This window comes from Bactrocera dorsalis, chromosome 3, assembly GCF_023373825.1.
Source record: "Bactrocera dorsalis isolate Fly_Bdor chromosome 3, ASM2337382v1, whole genome shotgun sequence".
In the NCBI taxonomy this organism is placed as follows: domain Eukaryota; kingdom Metazoa; phylum Arthropoda; class Insecta; order Diptera; family Tephritidae; genus Bactrocera; species Bactrocera dorsalis.
The window spans coordinates 20,387,692-20,409,671 of record NC_064305.1 but is presented as its reverse complement, the minus strand read 5'-3'; the positions used below and the strand labels follow the sequence as shown (position 1 = coordinate 20,409,671).

The window sequence follows — 21,980 nt, the reverse complement described above, 5'->3', positions numbered from 1 at the left end:
TCGTTTGGGTGCCTGGTCAAAGCGGAATCACTGGCAACTAAAAAGCCGATGAGCTTGCCACAGGGGCACCCTCACACCGTGCACATTGAAATGGGATCTCCATTGGAATCTTGCGTTCTAGCACCGGTTCAATGGACCTCGCCTGCGCTTAACTGTCGTTGGTCGACGACCCGCTCCTGTGAAACTGCAAGATCAATTTGGACAAGAGTAAAATGCAGGAAAGTTTCTGAACTACTCGCACTTGCCCTCAGCTAAGTTCACCTTGTGAAAAATATTGCTATCAATAGTGAGTATTTTTACTGAACAATTTCCAAAAGGCATCCATAGGATAAGGTTAAAAATCTTGACGGACTCAAACTGAAAAGTATATAAGTTATATTGAAGAAGATGAGATGCAAATATCGAAACATTTTCTCCACCATTATCCTGCTTTTGTAACACGGAGGTTGAAACAGCTCAGCAATCGTAACTTCGGCGTACCAAGAGACATAGCCGAAGCTTACATTAGCCGCAACAACATTTTTTTTTTTCAATATTTCTGTATTTATTGGATAGGCCTTTTTTTAATCCTAGCAATAAACTATAAAATCTTGAATCAACTTGTATTTAGAAACTAGACAAACTCAAGCAAGTGATTAAGTTTGATTTAGCGTGTTTGATCGCAGAAATGTAATAAAGCATTAGCCAATGGATTTGGTTTATCTCGAAGTTTAAATATATCTTTCATTCTGCTGTCCTCTACTTCTCTCTTTACCATAGGAACACCAAGATTAGTGATAGGCTTAAAGCGGTTGAACAACTCATAATCAATGCTGTTCAAGTAAGACGCCTGTTAGGATATACCTCATAATCTAACCTAAACTAACCCTGCAAAGCCGGCAAAATCACTTGAAGGCCGAAAATGAATATTACGTAAATCTAAACAGTTATGATATCTGCATTATGGACAAAACTCTTAGTAGATTATAGAAGACAGACGATTTTCATTAAATCGAAATGTCCTCTCATTTAGTTAAGACCCCAATTTGAGAACTCTAGTCTAACTTAATATGTTTGTTGTATATACTCAGTAAACTAAAACTCTAATTTTACACAGGGGATCGCAGTAACAAGAGACAGCTGTAGGCTGAATATTTTGAAAAAGTGGGCGTGGTTCCGTTTTTTAATAAGTATAGCTTCAGCTTCAGTTGTCAGCTACAAGAACCAAATTCGCCTAGCGCTAAGAACTCCTACAGACAGCGTGAAAATGAATGAAGTCGATGATATCTTCGCGGTACGGTTAGATACTACTAAAAGCGGGATTAATTAATAACGAATTACGCGACTTGGCTCCCACGACACTGTTGACAGTCATAACTTTGAAGTTGTAGATAATTTCGTCCATTTAGAAACCAGTGTAAACACCACCAACAATGTCAGCCTGGAAATCCAACGCAGGATTACTCTTGCCAACAGGTGCTACTTCGGACTGAGTAGGCAATTGAAAAGTAAAGTCCTCTCTCGACGAACAAAAGCCAAACTCTATAAGTCGCTCATAATTCCCGTCCTGCTATATGGTGCAGAGGCTTAGACGATGACAACAACCGATGAGTCGACGTTGCGAGTTTTCGAGAGAAAAGTTCTGCGAAAGATTTATGGTCCTTTGCGCGTTGGCCACGGCGAATATCGCATTCGATGGAACGATGAGCTGTACGAGATATACGACGACATTGACATAGTTCAGCGAATTAAAAGACAGCGGCTACGCTGGCTAGGTCATGTTGTCCGGATGGATGAAAACACTCCAGCTCTGAAAGTATTCTACGCAGTACCCGCCGCGGGAAGCAGAGGAAGAGGAAGACCTCCACTCCGGTGGAAGGACCAAGTGGAGAAGGACCTGGCTTCGCTTGGAATATCCAATTGGCGCCACGTAGCGAAGAGAAGAAACGACTGGCGCGCTGTTGTTGACTCGGCTATAATCGCGTAAGCGGTGTCTACGCCAGTAAAGAAGAAGAGAATTGCGCTAGAGACTTTAAATTTTACTTTCGAGATGGAGTGATAGGGCCTTAAAGAAGCCGGTGTAAAAAATAGACGATGGGAGTGGCACCACCCACTTTTTAGTAAAATTACATATCTCGGAACCCGACCGACCGATTTCGACTAAATATTCCATATGTGACATTCTTCTCTTATTCGTATGTGACATTGCGAAAATTGGGCCAAATCGGCCTACAACCGCGCCTATTTCCCATAATGCACAATTTTAAATTCCATTTGACTCTTTCACTTTCCAGTGTACAAATCAAGATCAAATTAATATAACGACATACAACTTTGCACGAATAATGCCTTTAAATTATACTGCCTTACTACCAAAAAAGTCCAAATCCAACAAAAAGTGATATAGTTCATAGGTAAAGAATGGTATGTGGACCCGAGTATCCATATTTCACTTTTGACAGGAAATATCGGTCAATGTATAGGATATACAACTGACAAGTAAGGAAGGGCTAAGTTCGGGTGTCACCGAACATTTTATACTCTCGCACGATAAAGTGATAATCGAGATTTCATTATCCGTCATTTACATATTTTTTATTTTGCTGTAAAATTAATTAGAATTAAATTCTGAGAGATTTACCGATATTTTCGGTGAAAAATTAGGTTAGGTTAGGTTAGGCACTGAGTTTTTCGTGTTCGATATAAGGGACCTTGAAAAGTTATAGTCCGATCACGACAATTTTTCCACAAGGGATACCTCAGCTCAAATACCGTATTTGTGTAAAGTTTTATTCCGCTATCATCATTGGTTCCTAATATATATATTATAAACACGCATGATAAAGTGATAATCGAGATTTCATTATCCGTCATTTACCTATCATCATTGGTTCCTAATGTATATATTATACAGAGAAGGCATCAGATGGAATTCAAAATAGCGTTATATGGGAAGAAGGCGTGGTTGTGAACCGATTTCACCCATATTTCGTACATGTCATCAGGGTGTTAAGAAAATATTATATACCGAATTTCATTGAAATCGGTCGAGCGGTTCCTGAGATATGCTTTTTGGTCCATAAGTGGGCGACGCCACGCCCATTTTCAATTTAAAAAAAAGCCTGGGTGCAGCTTCCTTCTGCCATTTTTTCTGTAAAATTTTGTGTTTCTGACGTTTTTTGTTAGTCGGTTGACGCACTTTTAGTGATTTTCAACATAACCTTTGTATGGGAGGTGGGCGTGGTTATTATCCGATTTCTTCTTTGAACTGTGTATGGAAATGCCTAAAGGAAACGATTCTGTAGAGTTTGGTTGACATAGCTGTAGTAGTTTCCGAGATATGTACAAAAAACTTAGTAGGGGGCGGGGCCACGCCCACTTTTCCAAAAAAATTACGTCCAAATATGCCCCTCCCTAATGCGATCCTATGTGCCAAATTTCACTTTAATATCTTTATCTATGGCTTAGTTATGACACTTTATAGGTTTTCGTTTTCCGCCATTTTGTGGGCGTGGCAGTGGGCCGATTTTGTCCATCTTCGAACTTAACCTTCTTATGGAGCCAAGGAATACGTGTACCAAGTTTCATCATGATATCTCAATTTTTACTCAAGTTACAGCTTGCACGGACGGACGGACGGACAGACAGACATCCGGATTTCAACTCTACTCGTCACCCTGATCACTTTGGTATATATAACTCTATATCTGACTCTTTTAGTTTTAGGACTTACAAACAACCGTTATGTGAACAAAAACTATAATACTCTCTTTAGCAACTTTGTTGCGAGAGTATAAAAATGAGAGAGAATCTGTGCGTCAAACAGTTATAGACGTGTAAACATGCAGTTCACTAACGCCGAAATTTGCGCTATTTTAAAGTTTTCCTGCGATAAAGGCAAATCCGCTAGAGAAACGTTACGTGAGATTAATCTTGTTTTGGGAAATGGTACTCTATCACTTCGAACTGCGTAGGAATGGTTTCGACGATTCAGAGCGGGTGAAAGCGACACCATGGATAAACCATCCGGCAGAAGACCTGTGACGACGAATACCGATTAAATCATGGAAAACATCGTGTTAGACCGGCATGTGGCATCTTGTGACATCGCCCAGAAGATAGGCGTTAGTCACCAAACCAAACCATTTTAAACCATCAGCAGAAGGCTGAATACAAAAAAAAGCTTGATGTTTGGGTGCCGCATGATTTGACGCCAAAAACCTTCTGGACCGAATCAACGTCTGCGATATGCTGCTGAAACGAAACGAACTCGACCCATTTTTGAAGCGTATGGTGACTGGCGATGATAAAAGGATCACATACGACAATATCAAGCGAAAACGGCGGTGGTCCGAGGCCGGTGAATCGTTCCAAACAGTGGCCAAGCCGGGATTGATAGCCAGGAAGGTTTTGCTGTGTGTTTGGTGGAATTGGAAGGGAATCATGCACTATGAGCTGCTCCCGTACGGTCAGACGCTTAATTCTACCATCTACTGTGAACAACTGAACCGATTGAAGTAGGCGATCGACCAGAATCGTCCAGAATTGGCCAACAGGAAGGGTGTAGTGTTCCACCAGGACAACGCCAGATCACACCCTTCGTTGATAACTCGTCAGAAGCTACACGAGCTCGGATGGGAGGTTTTATCGCATCCACTACATAGCCCGGACTTAGCGCCAAGTGATTACCACCTGTTCCTGTCCATGGCGAACGCCCTTGTTGATGTAAAGTTGAACTCAAAAGAGGCTTGTGAAAAGTGGCTGTCCGATTTCTTCGTAAATAAGGAGTGGGGCTTCTACGAGGGGGTATTCCGAAGTTGCCGTCTAGATGGAAACAGTTTAACGAACGAAACGGCGCATATTTGATCTAACTCCAATTATTGTAACACTTTTTATAAAGCATTGAATAAAGAGCAAAAAGACGGAAGGAGATATTTGACAACCTAATATATGTATATATAATTGCTTTGTGTGTCATTATGCCATATATTCCTGGCGTAATACCCTACGAGAGCAGGGATTTTGAACATCCGTTATTTGTTATTTAAGATCTAAAGTAGTCGATGTTTAATTATTTCTCTAAATTTGCTACCCAAAAATCGATTGAATCGCCAGCCCCCTGCTCATAAATATATCTATTTACCTACAAAAGCATTTACACTTGTTCTATATACTAAATATGTTTAGGTATTTTATGCAAATTTGCTGCTTTAGACGAAATATTTTACAACAAACAATCTTCGCCTATTAACAAAAATGCCATAAATCACAGTCAGCACAATAAATCTGCGCTTGCGTCAACTGGAAAGGTAATGCATGAACCCACGACCTAAATAATGTGTTATGAATATGTGTGTGTGTGTGTGTTGCCTGGTATATAATATGTATATGTACATACAGTTACATATGATTTTCGGTAAATATTTGCTGACAAATGCACACCTGTAAGCATAAATTTAAATAGCAACAACAACAATAACATATGTTTGCTTTCAAGCCGACAGTCGTTCGAAAGGAAATACAATTACGTATGCATTCACCCAAACACATACACATACCATATACTAAACACACATAACCGCCATAGAAGGTTCGTGGCAAACTAGTTCAAATTTTCGTTTCGTTTGAGCGAAATGTTGGCACAGAAGTGAAAATTTCCAACGTTTCTTTATACTAGAACGATATTTATCTCTCTCTCCTACACTCAACTCTCCCCTACGCTCTGCTCCTGAGCCACCCGCATTGTTTCCTAACAAAATATTAAGTTATTGTCAAAATATTTGCCAACAATAAGGCATACAAATACACAAATAAAGCTGGAAAAAACATCAACTAAGGTCATGCCCACACACAGGTGCATTTATTTCGGCTCTCAAGTGTGTACTCACATGTGTTTGTATGTCATGTTTATTGTCTGCTTTGGCTGTTACCATGTCTATGCAAACATTTATGGTAAATCATGGCCGTTGTCACGTTGACTTTTAACCCGAAATTTTGCTAACTAGGTGCCCAGCACCCGCACCAGCAACAACAAAAACAAAGCTAAATAACAAAACAAAGTGTTACATTTGCACACACATCTATATAGTATTAGGTTTGTATTCACACCTCACTACCCAAAGCGGCAGGTAGCCTTAAAAGACCTTCCACATGCACGTGTGTGTAGCATACCCAAAAGGCGTTTACTACTGATTTTCCACCTTTGCTTTGGCGTCTCGATAAGTATGTGCAACTAAAATTCAAGATTTAAAGCCCCTTTTTACACCTGTGTTAAGCACATAACGGCATATAATCGCACACAAGTAAATATGTATGTGCTTGTTAAGCCGGTAATGTTTGCTTGGGTAAGGGACCTTTTGTAGGTGTTAGGCATGATGAACAGTTTGAAGTTTGAGAAAGTTTTGGAAAAGTCAATAACAGCTGCAAAGGCAGTTGACAATGTATAAATAAATAATAAAATTTAAAGGTACTATATTTAGCTACCTTAATTTATAAAAGTAAAATATAAATTTCAGAGTAAAAAATATAAAATTACTTTTTTTTTGACACGGTTTGTTCCGCACAAATTGACGACTTGCTCAGATTAATCGACGCTTGTGACCGATTATTTGGCCAAAAATCACATTTTAACCACTTCCCGTAGTCACCTGATGTGGCACAGTGCACAAGCTAAAACACTCGTTCGACATGCTATGTGTTCAGTTTGTATGGAAGCTATATGCTATAGTAATCCGATCTGAGCAATTTCTTCGGAGATTACATTGCTGCCTTAAAAAATAATCTATATCAAATTTTGTGAATATCTCTTGCCAAATGTAAAAGTTTTCCATACAAGCATTCGATTCCGATCGTTCAGTTTATATGGCAGCTATATGTTATAGTGGTCTGATATCGGCAGTTCCGACAAATGAACAGCTTTTTGAAGTGAAAATGACGTTTTCTGACTGAGTGACTTCTTCTTCTTTACTGGCGTAGACACCGCTTACGCGATTATAGCCGAGTCAACAACAGCAGGCTGATTGTTGATTTTCATTGGGGGTGTTTTTTTACGTGGCGGGTCCCAAACCCAGCGCACAACCCTAAGTAGGAGATATTTCGCCTTCTCATTTTAGCTCGCCTTCAAACGGATGTTCTTAGGCTACCCAGAGGATACTTGGTCAAAGACCGGAACTCGTAAGCTGCTGGAGCCATATGCAAAATAATCGTTTCTGACTACTTCCAAGTGAATGGCGCTCAACGAACTTTCCTCGCTTTCGTGAACTTCTACAAATGACTCCATCCTCCTGACTGAGTGACTAGTTCGTATATATACAGACAGACGGACATGGCTAAATCGACTCAGCTCGGTATACTGATCATTTATAGACATATGTACTTTATAGGGTCTCCCACCCTTCCTTCTGGGTGTTACAAACTTCGCGACAAACTTAATAAACACTGTTCAGAGTATAACAACTAAGGAAGAGTTAAGTTCGGGTGCCACCTGGAAGTTCGAAAATCGTTGTTATAGGTATATAGGAGCTAAGAGAAGTATTGACACGACTCAAACCATTTTTGACACACAGACATACTATTGTCGGTGTCATACCAATATCAAAGATTATCCCTAAATTTCAATTATATATCTCGCACATTGACCGATTTTGCCATGAACAATTTTTGGTCACAAGGTGGAGTACTCGCTCTTTATTCAGTTATATTAATTTGTTCTTGATTGGTATACCGGAAGGTGAACAAATGAAATGAAATTTAGAATTGCCTTATATGTGAAGTAGGCATGATTCTGATTTCGTACATTTTCGCTCTGTAAAATAAGAATGTTCCTACCGAATTTGGTTGAAATCGGTGGAGCAGTTCCTGAGAAATGTGATTTTACCTGAAAGTTGGCGGTGTCCTTTAATGCCCACTCATACCACCACCCCCGAGGTTAATGTCACTTAAAATTTAAAGGATTTAAAACATAAAAATAAAAAAAGTAAAATATATGGAAATGTGTAAGTGAAATTGCAAATAACCCGTTAACCAGATAGATATATATATATATATTTTTTACAGGTGAAGGGGTGGAAAAAGCCTTCCTCATCAACAGTGCTATCGTCACAGCAACGGTATGTGCCATTTGCAGGTCACTAAAAACGCTCATCTATGTAAGGAACCGTCGCTTACCCTGGAACGGCGTTTGCAATACTTTAGGGTGACGTTCCATTTTTCTCAATGTGAGATTTACATCTGCACACCTGCGTTCAGGTCCCGCTTTTTTTAGCGTAGCAAAATTGCTGCGAGCTTCTGGATAATCCCCTGGTTTTCCTCAGGTTGATTACATTGTCAGGTCTTCAGCGGTGGTTCTCATTGCCACCGCACACATTCAAATAATGTGTGTTTTGCGTCGACTTCTGTCGGGTTGTGATATAGGCATGACAGCTTTTCGACTTTCTGAAAAAAGTACACATTTGCGACTTATCCATAAGTTTAAATCTCTTATAAATCTGGCCATCCATCTGCCGCGGCTCTCATTCATCCATCTTCATTCCCATGCGAGCATCGTGCCTCTATATATATCACTACTTCTGAAAGATATGTACTAAATATTAAAATCATACAAAATAATTAAATAATATAAAAAATTTTTAATATAAAATTATAAAAAAATATTAATAAACATAAAATCATTGCTAAAAAAATTATGAAATTAAAAAAACAGTAAACAAAAAACAGCTTCTTAAAAGTAATGTCTTCTACGCATAGACTGCTTTTTCTTTTTAGTTGTAATGAAGTCGCAGGGCTCGATATCGCGGATTTTTTTATCATATTTTTTTAACTTGCCGAAATACTGCCTAATTAAAGTGTCGGTTCTTTTCTAGCCTGTAAACTTAAGAATACCGGGACTTAAGATTTGCCTCGAGCTCTCTTGGCTGGTTAGGACCAAATCTTTGATATTGCCTTTATTTCTCTTATACAGATCTCTAATTTTGGCCGAGCTCTATCCGTTTCGAGGGACAAAATATTTGATTTGTAAGAATATATTCATTCATTCATTTTTAATGAAGATCTTTATTTTTCCCCACCAACGGAAAGAATGTAAAGATTCTTTAATGAGTTTAATCAGTGTTACAAACTAAACAGGTAAAGCATAAAGTCAACCGGAATTTCTCAAAAAATTTTATATGTGAACTAAAGGATTTTAATCATTTTGGGCAAAAGGATCGAGTTATAGTAAAATTATAAATAACCGATTTTGACAATTTTCACACGTAAAATAAAATCTCTTGAGTACATTATTGCTGTTTGATTTGTGTATTATAATGAGAAAGAATTAAATTGAATTTATAAGTTTGTTATGTGTGAGTAGGTGTGGTTTTTGTGTTTTTACGCCCACCTCGATTTTCGCAGCATATAATAGGAATGATTGGATGATAACTAAACGCACCAAATTGGGTTGAAATCAGTCAAGTAGTTCCTGAGATATAATATTTCGCCGAAAGGTGGGCAGTGCCACGACTGGGTCTTACTTTGACGCCCTTTGTCCAATTTTTACACCTGCTCCTATAAAATCTTTCATCTTGGTTGTGATATTTAATGGTTCCCAACTTTTTTGAAGAAAAAACACAAAAACTTCCTACTTAATGGGGAAATGGTTATTATCATTCGAAAGAACATTCTTTGGCATTTATTTTTTGAGGATTATCTCTTTCAAATGTTGGCCGCGGCTAAGTCTCAGTTGGTACATCCGTTGAGTCCAATTTTCGATGACTCGTTCGACCATTTCGACTGGTAACTCGCTCCTAGGCCTGAACCGAATCGGAATTGTCCGCATAGACTTCACATATCCCCACAGAAAAAAGTCTAACGGTGTGATATCACACAACCTTGCTGACCAATCGACCGGACCGAAACGTGAAATTATCTGCTCACTGAAGTGTTCTCGCAATAAATCCATTGATTGATGCGATGTGTGGGAAGTGGCGCCGCCTTGATGAAACCCAATGTCGATGAAATCACGAACTTGAATTTCAGGCATCAAATACACCTCTGCCTAATTTTGTATCTTTTCATTTTGTATCTTAATTAGTTATTTAGTTTTGGCAATTTCTAGATTTTCGTTTAATGACGTTTTGTGCGCGTGGCAGTAGACTGATAACTACAACGAGGAACCCGAATGGAACCATATTAAAGTTGTAGTAACCAATTAATGTGCGCAAAACTTAAAGTGATAATACTCGTATCTTTAAATCAGCTCTCTAGACTTAAACCTAATAGTTCTCTATTCCTAAAGCAACCATCAAGAGCCCTTTAACTTCCCTAACGCATTTAAATTATACCTTCCACATGGACACCTGCACACGCCATATCTCTGGTGTATGAATGCAGATATGCTTAAAATTTCACGCCTACAAGTGTAGCGAAGGAAACACGCCTTCACGCCTGCGAGCAGCCAACAGTACAGAAAAGCGCGCTGCTGAATGTTGGCGAACAAAAGCGCATATAAGGCAGCAGACAAACCAGCAGCGTCCGTTACATGTGCTGGCATACAAAAGACAGCGCGCATTGTGCGCCTAAAAGCGCACACTATACAGAAACGAGTGTGTAAAAGGTGCACTAAATGGTAGTTGCGTTATGTTTATTTTTATTTCTTCGCACGTGTTTTGTAAGTGCTGCCAATTGTCTGCGAATTTTTGCCGCCTCAGAAACACAGCTGGCACTCTGGTGCGAAAAATGCGCCTAAATGTATGCATGCGCAGCCAGAAGGAAATAAAGCGGCGAGTGTGTGTGTAAATGTAAGTAAGAAGCAGTCAAGCGCAGACACTTTAAAGGCCGCAGAGCGTATGAAAATTTGCTGCGGGCATGTATAAACTCACATCTTTCATAGTGCTGAACTCATTGCACGAAGCTTCTAAGCGCCAGTCTTATAAAATATATGCATATGTTAGGTGTATGTTGTAGCTGCTGCGCGTAAAAACCATGCAAATTCAACTTACTGCTAAGAGAAACGTAGCCAAAAGCAAAACATTCGCGCTTAAGCAGTTTATTTACAACAAACGGTGGCGAGCCTAAATGTATGCAGCTGTTAGTAGCAGTTCACAATGCAATAGAACGTTTAGCGAGATGTTTTTGTATTCAGTACTATTATTATTATTACAACTCCATAATAGCGCCATTACTAGGTGGGATAACCAACAAGTCGCGCCACTAGAATTGTGTGTCGAAAGCATTGCATACTTTTTGGCGCTTCACTTAACATTTATTGCAGCAAAATTGAAGTGGAAGTTGAAAAAGGCCAAGCGATTGTAAAATAAACCAAATATATTTACAGCATACATTTAAGCGCCGCCAAATATGCTCCTCGCAGTCAAGTAAGCGCCATTTCGGCAGTATTTACCGGCCCACTCAGCGCTCACTGCTTTGGAAAAATATGCGAGTAGCGCGAAAGAAATGAGAAAACATAATGAAACTCGAATGGCAGCACATAAAGCGGGCACAACAGAAAATTAAAAGGCGCCAAATATCATACATTCACAAATAAATATAAAGCATACAATGAGGCGCACGACACGCAAACACACCAGCTGACATACTCACTACATGAATGAGCAGAGTGAGTGACTAGTGGCACTACAAGCGTAAACAAACAAGCATTTTGCTGCTAAAAAGCGCGTTTAATATGTTGAGCAAGTACTGGAGCCGAGTGGAGTTGAGTGCCGAGTGAGCACCGTCGAAATTGTGGAGGCTGCCGAGATAAGCATGCAAAATGCATGGCACAACAGCGCAGCGGAGCGAAATGCAAGCGCACTGTAATAATAATAATAATCATAATAATAAAGTCGTCGTTAAATAACTGACGTTTGCCAAGCGTCAAGTCAAGTTAAATAAAAAGTTATTGCATACTTTTGTGCATTGACGGCACAAAGATGTATGCAACTACAAATATGTGTACGTATGTATGTATCTTGGAAGTGAGCGCATAAGTTGGAACGAACTTCATATGCCAACATAGCAACTGCGCTATGAGCATTTGTGTGCATCAAATTATGGGGAATTCTAAAGAGCGCGAATGCTTTCGAGCCCTAAAAGTATGCTACGAAATTTCTTTTAAACTTTCGTACAACTTTAAATGATTTTCGCTTTTAATGCGAAGTAGAACTATGTACTTTAAACGCAGGCAAGGTTTTTTAGCCTAAAAGCGTGCTCATTCTTTAGCAAAATTTTAATTGTCGGGTTTGGATTCATACGGTACAGGCTATTTGTTTTGCAACTCAAGTTTTTTTTAGAAGAATAGCACATGGTTTCAGGTATTTTCCGGCAGCGGAGAGGTATGTACTAACTGTGTATAGATTAGAGTCGCATTAGTTATGAATAATTTTATGAAGTACTGACCGCCCTTTGCTAACCACAAGTTCTCCTGTGTTTTTGCAGTTTAAATTGTCAATTAATAATCACAGTGCAAAATCTTTATTGGCGAGGACATCGCTCACTCGGTTATAGTTGAGTTTACGCAGCGCGCCAGTCGTTCTTCCCTTTCGCGGTTTGGCGCCAATTGCAGATTCCTAGTATAAAGTGGACTACCTTCATCTGGTGTTTTCAACGGAGTGGACGACTTCCTCTTCCTCTACCTCTCCTAGCCCGCAAAGGATGGAGCCATGCCTAGAAGTTCACTTAAGTAAGAAAAGTTCTCTAAGCGTCATTCACTTGAGAGTGGAAAGAAACGCAGCTCACGACTTCCAGTCTTATGCCAAGTATCCTCTGGGTAGTCCAAAAAGCATCCGTTCTGAGAATTTGAAGCACCCCCTCCCCAGCCTACACGAGGAGACATCCCCGTATGGATTGTGGCTGATCAATTTCGCTGGGGCCCGAAGTATCCATATCGATCTTGTTGTGATAGATGGCATACACGTCTCCGGTGCGCACGTTCCGAGGTTCTTACATCGACTGGGACCACTATCTTGTTGCAGCCTAGATACCCACCCTGCAACAAACAACAGGAAGGTTTGACGGCGAGAAGCTGCAGTTACAACAGACCACCGAACAATTTTCTACTCGGCTTGCACTCCTGCTCTCTGAGATCACTTGTCAACAACTTCGATTAAGGGAATTGTAGCACGGCATTTCAAACTCCTTACGTACAGCTACAACCGAAACCATTGGTTTTCGGAAAAGGCAAAAGAACAGCTGGTACGACGAGGAGTGCCGTGTTGCAGTGGAGAGAAAACCGACTGCCTACCTCGCAACGTAACGATCGGCCGCAATACTTGCCGGATGGGATAGATACCGATAGCTGAAGAGGGAAGCGAGACGCATCTACAGAAAGAGGCCGAAATGCATGAGTGTGAAGAGCTTGACAAGCGACCCAGACCATACTAAAATTATGGAGGGAACACTTCTCCAGCTTGCTGAATGGCAGTGAAAGCATAACGCCAAGAGGAAGCGGACCCGATTCCCCAATCGATGACGATGGAGCGGACGTTCCCTTGCTCTACTATGAAGAAGTTCGAATAGCAATTACCCGTCTGAATAACAACAAAACGGCGGAGGTCGATGGATTGCCGGCCGAGCTTTTCAAATACGACGGCGAAGGTCTGTTAAGGAGCATGAATCTTTATCTTTTTTTTAGAATATGGTCGAACGAAAACATGCCCGACAATTGGAATTTAAATGTGCTCTGCCCTGTGTAGTTCTGCTTTCGCCAGACTGGAATAACCCTTCCCAATTGGTGCTTCGGACTGAGAATGCAATTCAGACGTAAGGTCTTCTCTCGACGAACGAAGACCAAACTCTATAAGTCACTCATCATCCCCGTCATGCTATATGGTGCAGAGGCAAGGACGATGAGAACATCTGATGATTCGGCCCTACGCTACACTAGCCGGAGGAAACAGAGGAAGAGGTAGTCCTTCATTCTATTGAAGAGATCAGGTGGAGAAGGACCTGGCTGCACTAGGTATCTCAAACTGGTCAAGCGGTTTCTACGCCAATAAAGAAAGAGAAGACATCCCAAAAAGTGTATATATGTATGTATGTCAAAATAGGTGTCATAACAACACATTTAGTGAAGGCAGCGTTTAAAGACTTGCAGATATTCACGCCGAAAGTCGCACACGGCACAGCTGAGAAATTTAGTGTTAAAAACACATTGAAAATAGAGCAGATATGATTCAAGAGAAAAGCATTGTTGGCGCAACGGTCATACACACACATGTACATACGAACATATTTTAAAAGCATTGTGTCTGACTGCTGCTGACTGCGCTGCAATATAGTGTCTGAGTGGCCTTTTAAGATGCCAGCAGCAAGCATCTTCCACAACAATACTTACTTTATATGTATGTATGTGTATGTGGACGCACCCACTCAGCCAGACTTCGTGTAATATACGCCGTTTAATACCAGATTAACCTATCTGCGCGCCTTCAACGGTGATATCCTTGCCTGCGATTGCCCTTCAAAGAAGGCGAAATTGGGCACTACGGAGGTTGGTTGGCCGGCGCGTGCACTCACCTTGTTCAGCTGGACTCAACCACGTTGTGTGTGGTACATATGTATGTGTCTTTGTGCGCGTTGCAAAAACAACTACTTATTGCTATATGCTTTTATACTTATGTACCCTCGTATTTATTTTGGCGGACTGTCGCTATATGCTGTCACCTTGCGCTTACACTTGCCTTTTGGAGTACTTCTTTACATTTTTCGGTCGGCATTTTTAATTAAAGACCGTCAGCACAAGGACACAGGTATTGATTTTGGTGCGCTTCCCTTTTTATTTTATTTTTTTGTTACATTTTCCACCTTTTTTCGCTCAGCCTGCTGCTAGTTGCGCTTTGAGTGCTGTGTAAATTAAGAGATTTCGCATTAAATATTCCATTTTTAAGCGTTTTCTCTTAGTTTATGTTCTTATTTTTATATTTTACAAAGTTGTTTGCGGAAAAAATGGCAATGCGCGCCTAAAAATATGCAAACAACGCTTGAAAAGCGCATTTAAATTACGTTGATTTAATTTTTCGTTCGAAATATTTTTTATTTGCTATTTATATTTATTTTTCTGGCGTTAATTTTTTTTTTATTTACACACATTGGCAAACTTTATATTTAAATTCATTTGATTTTCCGACATTTTTTCCTCAATTTTTACAACATTCAATAATTTTGCGTTTTTATTTTTATAAATTTTTTTGTTGTTGTTACTGTGAGCCATGTAATGTCAGTGATTGCTTGATTTTCTGTGGATGACTGTGTATATGTGTGCGTATGGAGACATGTGTGTGTGTTTGTACAGCTTTGTTGGCATACAATTAAAACCGCAAATAAATGTGCGCTATTTACTTGAGTACACACACACACACAGCAGCAGCGAACACCTATAATCGCACACACACACACATACACTCTCGACCAAGCAAATATGCTTATTGAAAAATCATACAGTCACACAATCAGCACAGCACAATCACACACGCAGATACATCACACCCAGCTCATCTCGTCGGCTACCGTCGGTTAAGCGGCTCGTTGACTGCGTGTTTGCTGTTTGCTATTTGCCCGACTGGCTTAATGACAAAAATGTGTTGATTGTATTTAAAAATACTTCAAATGCAATTAATTTCAAGTCTCCACTCATGCGCCCGCTCTCTCTCACGCAACCAAACACTCAGCGCGCCCACCATCACTCGCCTACCCACACAATGCCGTTGCATACTTTCGCGCGCGCCGTTCATTTATGCATGTATATATCTGTGCATTAATTTGAGCGGCTCATTGCTGTCGTTTGTTCGCTGCCGCTTGTTTGTTTATGCGAAATGCTAATGAGCTTTCGCGTTGCGTGCCAATCACATTTTAAATAACCAACACTTTGCCGGCTACCTGAATGGTAAGTGTACTATATGAAAATCGCATTTCCCTTTACAATAACTCATTGCCGACTTTGTTTATATTTATGTCTGCTAATTTCAACGAATGCTTATAAATAGCTTTCGCATAGCTTCGGAAATATGCAGTAGCTGTGCAATACCTGTGCTATAATTAAGTATTAATTGGGCAATATCTTAATTTGCGCGCCAAAAAGTATGCTCACTTTATTAAATAAGTAAATTAATTTGGCTTTGGGAGGACGTGAATGAAAGTAGGTGCTTTGCTATTAAAATTAGAGCAAGAAGAATACTTCCTTTATAGGAGTAAAGTAAATGGTAACAGGAACAGTGTAGTCTAAGGAGCCACTTCCAACTTTGGTTGGAGTACACCACTAGCCAACCTTTTACAGGTCCGTTAGCATTGATTTAAACTAAATTTGTTTACAATACAATTTTCAAGCCAATGCTCATTTCGTTTTTTTCAATCTTTTTATAAAAACTCAAATTGAACTCTGTAGAATATCGACAATTAGTGGAGGATGGCGTCATGTGTAGAAGTTCAACTTCAAGTATCTGCCATTCACTGGAGAAGGAGGATCGGTTGAAAGTGTTTTTGGCTCCACTGTGATTGGCAGTCAATCGGCATGTCCGAAGTTAGTTTGTTGCGTCCGCAAGTTTGGTTCAGCGTATTATTTTATCTCGACGACGTTGTTGAGGAAGGACCTCTTTTGATGCTCCTAGGACGCGGGTTCTGCTACAATCAGGTGACGGCGGGAATGATTCCTGCGAAAGCATCTCAACAGAATCTGCTTGGAGATGGGGTTCATCTATTGCTCCATAATTGGGAGTGAGCGTATGGGCGCACCGCACTGTGCTGTTGTTCGATTTGAAGACATCAGGAGACATTCCATTGTAGTCCGAAGCAAGTGTTCTGACATGTCTATTGGACTTGCCGTTCTGTACTTTAGCGATAATCGAAATGTCACACTTAAAATCTTAGCACATTTTAACGCTATTAGTCGGCAATTGTCAGGTCAAGTCCCTTATCCTTCGTTCGAAGTTAGTGAATATGGTCACACTGAGGATTTAGTAGGGGAAAGTGTTAGGTTCTGTGGCACCGAGACTTATCGAAGACACTTAAAATTTTACAATTTTTTTGACTACACTGGAATTTGGCAGACGATACGGCCGGAGACGTCGGAGGTAAACGTCTCATGTGCATGGTAGCTTTATGAAGCCCTTTCGTATTGATTTCAGCTAGAACTCACAGGCCTCCTAGACGCTATTACTTTCGCTTTGCAAACATCAGCGTTTACGGGGTTGATCAGAAATTTCCCTCTGTGATCGAGAGAGATGTTTCGAGATTCTTGAAGCTAAACAGCAACGGGAGATCACCACACTCGGCGGAAGATCCCTATTTAATTCTTCTAAATTTATAGTTGTATCCCCGAAACAATTCGAATAATTGTCGGAACCGCTCAGGTACTGTCAGATCAACAAATGTGATTCTAGTGGAAAAGTTTTTGAATTGTCCTCTACATGCAGTGTACAACATGTTCCCTATGTGCCAGGCTTGAGACAAAGAAGTGCCAACGTCATGTGTCAAGAATATTGCGGCTGCTAGCGCAGGTGGTCTCTAAAGGCCATGACGTGTCGTGGCGAATGTATGAACATAAGTGCTGTGCACTTCTGGGAAGCCCTACATCCTTACAAGATTAAAATTGACGCGAGAAGGTCTGAAGCGCTTGACCACTAGCATAGGACTCCCCATTGTCGTCGGATATTGCCAGGTTTGAGCAACAACTTGAAAAGGATCTGGATTTTCAATCAAAACAATCGTCTTCAGCGATGATGCTCATTTTTGGCTGAATAGATTCGTCCATAAGCAAAATATGCCGTTATATGGCTCAGGCAGACACGTACTTCTGAATTACCATTGCAGGCGAAAAATTTCGGTTTCCGTGCTTGTTTATGGGCCGGTGGCGTCCATTGGTCCCGTCACTTCTTTCGTGATAATGAAGACCGGCAGGTTACTGTGATAGGTATCGTCTATCGCTCAATGATAACCAATTATTTTTGTGCCCAAATTTGGCTCCTTGTATACCCCAATGGACCTTGAAAATATATGACTCCAACAGACACATTTTCCGTCGATCACAGCGATTATCACAGTCGATGGCCGCCAGTGTTTCAAGTAGTAGAAAAATCGTTATGAAGACGTCAAATATGCCAAATGAGTCTGCGTATTTAACCTATAGCATATCCTAAATCTTCAATGACACTGTCGCTTGTTATAAATCAAACTAATTTGGCTTTCATTATCCCACTTGGCAACCCCTGAAGACTAAAAAACCAAACCCGTATTATCCTATACGTTAACCGATAAAACATTCTTTCATCAAAATCCCAAATCCTGAAAGGTAATGCATTAAATTTATTATGAGCAAAAAAAGTAACGTTTTCATGAAATAAACACCGAAAATATCTTCATAATGAGATAAAAGCTTGAAAATGCCAAATAAAATTTTCCAATAATATAATAATCTGTAGTGAGTTAATACTTTTTAAACAGAATCATACCAAAAGTATGCAACAATTTGCATTTTTTAAATATTCAAAATCTATACACACTTAAAAATTTAATTTCAAATAAGTCTAAATACCCATTTACACAAGATTTCTATCCCTATATTGTTCGATTCTCCAAAAAATTATGCAACAAAATATCAAATTACAACAAAACGACTCAATTTTCTGATAACCAATAAAATTGTTCACACTTACCGGCAATAATTTTCTGCTACTAGTGAATTCGTGTGCTCCCAATTTCACAAATTTTGTTATCGATATTTTCCCATTGTTTCCTCATTCTAAACAGCTGACAAGCATCTGAGAGGATTTTATTGAAAATTTATAAATATTGTAAAATGCCATTTATTTTTTCAATTGCTTGTTTTGAAGCCAAAAGAAGGCGTAAAATTATGGAAATTAGGCGTAACAGACATCTGAGGAATGCCTCTAGCATTCTTAAAATTTCTGAAAAACGGTAAGTTAAATTCAACAACGTATTTGTGCCCATAATAATAGTGGCGAGTTTTACAGGTTTATTCAGTCGTTCCGTCTAAGTAAGGAGTTATTTTTATTTGTTTTAAATAAACTAAGTCCCCATTTAAAGCCATCGAGGCTGTCCCACTCAATCCAATTGGCTGCTGTCCTTCGCTATCTGGCCATTGGTTCCTACCAATTGGCAATAGCAAAGGACCACCATATCAACATTGGCAGGAGTACATTTGGCAAAATACTGCACAAAATTATTCGAAAATTGGAGATTTTAATATGCAATGATACCATCACATTGAAAATGACACCGCAGGATATGGAAAAGTCAAAGGAATATTTTAACAACAAGTTCCAGCTTCCTAATATTATCGCATGCGTAGATGGCACACATATCCGCATAAAGAAGCCCGTAAATAATGACTCTGTATATTTCAATAGAAAGGGATACTTTAGCCTTAATGCCATGGTGGTATGTTCTAAAATCAATATATTTGATTAAACAATTTACTATGTATTGTGGTCCCAAGGTCTGTAATTACAACATGGAGATAATTGCTATTGATTGTACACATCCTGGGTCCTGTCATGACTCTTTTATTTGGAATAACAGTCAGGCTCGGTTATATTTCTCCAGGGCGCTAAATGGACACTTTGTTTTGGCGGACTCGGGATATGCTTTAGAAAATTTCGTTTTGACTCCATTTAGGAGCGCTGAAAATGGATCTCCGCAACATATTTGTAACAAAAAACATGCCGCTGCTAGAAATATTGTAGAGCGCACTATTGGCCTACTTAAAAGCAGATTTAGATGCATGCAACGGTCTTTAAATTATGAGCCCGGATTTGCATGTAGTATTATAAACGTATGTTGTGCTTTGCACAACATTTGCCGCAAGAATACTGGACCATTACAAGATGATTACTGTAGCTACGACGAAAACTTTGACTATGAAGACCCAGCAACTGAGTTCGAAGATCAACAAGATGGCACTTCAATAAGAAATGAAATAGCGCAATACTTGTCACAGTAACTGGCCTAAATTCACTACTTTTTAGTCAAGTCTTTTCTCTTTACCAATTAACTTTAAATTATACCAAAGGGTACTCAAGATTTAAACAATTGTGTTTTCTATGTATTTATTTGGAGTTTTCAGTTTTATTAATTATTATTAATGTTTTATTGGAATATTGATTTGTATACTACAGCGAGATGCAAAAATAAATATACAATGTTCCCATCGTTGTTTGTGCCACATTTTTTACAATAGATATGGTTATATTTATATATGAAATAAACCATGTTAAGTTAAAGTTTAAAACTTCAAACGTTATTATTTATCAGCCTTTTTAGAACTTCCAACTTTTATGCTTCAATTTTTTTAATTATGCGGTGGTGCTCAAGCTGTTGGCGGTTATGCTCCTCTTGATGTGTTATAAGTTTCTGTAGACTGGTTGCAATGGTTTTCATGGTGTCCAGTTGCGCAGCACACACTTCGTCCAAAGACTGCACATTTGATGTTTGGGGCCCTAACTTTCGACGTTTTGGGGTAGGCTCAGCTACCTCCTCAACAATTGGTGTCTCGGTTTGTATTGGCTCTTCAGTGCGTTGTGATACATTTTCTGCTTCTGTGTGCTCTTCCGGTACTCCAAAAGTAAGGGCACCTTCCAACCCATTCACCATTTCGAACAGACCACATATTTTTGCAACTTCCTCCTCAATTGGTAAAATAACGGTCTGATCATATGGACCTCCCCCGGTGGCTTTGCCTTCCTTCTCATTGTGCGCCAGTTTTTTGCGAATATGCATTTTCCAATCGAGCCATTCCTTTTAGGAAAACCCGAACTTACTTTTGTTTAACATTTATATTTGCTGTTAACCTGAAATGCCTTACTTTTTTCCAACCGGCAATGTCCTTGATAGGTGGGCCAGCAGCATTTAGTTTGCAGACTAATGCATGCCATTTGGCAGCAGCTATTGGCCGGTCACCTTTAATGAAGCCTCTGGCTAAATCCTGGTTCAATTTCATGAATTCCACGAAAACGTTATCTTTCATTTGAGTTTTATGTTTGCCCCTGCAATGAAGATTATTTAATACTCATAAAACATGACATCAATTGGCAAATTTAATAATTACTTACATGTTGCTGGTTTCGTTTTCCCCAAATAATTCCGATGACATGAAACAGCTGACGAGCTTAAGCATTGTTGCCACAGCTGTGATTTTAAAATCGCGTTGTTTTTATTTAAGAATGCTTTGATATTGTATGAAAACTATTCATTGTTCTTTAAATAAGTTAACTCAATAATTTTTAGTTTGGATATAATATGTTGGACATGCCAAGGATTGCAGAAGTCAAATCGTATGGTTTTTTTTTCATATTAATATCAAAGCAAAGAGGTTATCCTCAAAGCAAATATCATAAAGCAAACAATATTCAGTGCATAAAATACTACAGAAAATCCATTTTATTCTTGCAAAATGCTCCCACATTTGTTACAAATACGATGAAAAATATTCCGGTTTGTAAGAAACATCGACGGACTAACAAGGTTATTAACTAATGTTAATTATTTAAAATTTCAAAGAAACCGGCAATACTAATAAAAGAAATAACATTAGTATTACTTAAATAAATTAAAGAATACACCTTTACATAAAGTTTTATAAAATTTATAACGAACACGAAATGAATCCTTGGGAATTTGTTCCACAAAGCAAGTCAACCCTGCCTCACAAACGGTTATCGTTGTAGCAATTCACTAACAGCTGTTGTTGAATATTTCCTTTCGGATTGAGCGATGCATGATTTTTTTGAGTATATCAGCAAATAATGTAAAAAATTCGTATATACCAATAAATAAGTAATTTAAAAAGGTCATGAGTAGCACCTACTAATATCAAAGGATATATAAAACAATTTTCTTATAGAAAATAATTTCTCATTTTAACACATTTTGCCATTTACTTTTCATTTCACTGGCAACAAAGAACTCGGATTCGATTCACAAAAAATAATGTGAATGTGAAAGTGGGAGCGTCAAATATGTGATTTCAAACCGAATTCACAAGGAAATTTGTGAATGTGAAATTGGGAGCACGGCTG

General features: G+C 39.2%; 2 protein-coding genes across 2 annotated transcripts; one reads left to right on the top strand and one right to left on the bottom strand.

Annotated features, from left to right (window-relative positions):
- Window positions 1-18,685: 18,685 nt before the first annotated feature.
- LOC125777289 (putative nuclease HARBI1) lies at window positions 18,686-19,906 on the top strand. Its single transcript, XM_049451670.1, has 3 exons — window positions 18,686-18,861; window positions 18,918-19,344; window positions 19,403-19,906. The coding sequence occupies exons 1-3, from the start codon at window positions 18,743-18,745 to the stop codon at window positions 19,904-19,906; spliced, it is 1,050 nt and encodes a 349-aa protein (XP_049307627.1). The 5' UTR covers window positions 18,686-18,742.
- Window positions 19,907-20,238: 332 nt separating this feature from the next.
- LOC125777288 (uncharacterized) lies at window positions 20,239-21,079 on the bottom strand. Its single transcript, XM_049451669.1, has 3 exons — window positions 21,015-21,079; window positions 20,768-20,948; window positions 20,239-20,700 (listed from the first exon to the last, which is right to left on the bottom strand). The coding sequence occupies exons 1-3, from the start codon at window positions 21,077-21,079 to the stop codon at window positions 20,239-20,241; spliced, it is 708 nt and encodes a 235-aa protein (XP_049307626.1).
- Window positions 21,080-21,980: the final 901 nt, after the last annotated feature.

Coding starts and splice junctions, on each gene's coding strand:
- LOC125777289 (XM_049451670.1), top strand. CDS start 18,743: ATGCCATTTATTTTTTCAATTGCTTGTTTTGAAGCCAAAAGAAGGCGT. Junction 18,862..18,917: donor CTTAAAATTTCTGAAAAACG/GTAAGTTAAATT, acceptor CGAGTTTTACAG/GTTTATTCAGTCGTTCCGTC. Junction 19,345..19,402: donor TTAGCCTTAATGCCATGGTG/GTATGTTCTAAA, acceptor TGTGGTCCCAAG/GTCTGTAATTACAACATGGA.
- LOC125777288 (XM_049451669.1), bottom strand. CDS start 21,079: ATGCTTAAGCTCGTCAGCTGTTTCATGTCATCGGAATTATTTGGGGAA. Junction 20,949..21,014: donor GAAAACGAAACCAGCAACAT/GTAAGTAATTAT, acceptor TCTTCATTGCAG/GGGCAAACATAAAACTCAAA. Junction 20,701..20,767: donor ACATTGCCGGTTGGAAAAAA/GTAAGGCATTTC, acceptor TTTTCCTAAAAG/GAATGGCTCGATTGGAAAAT.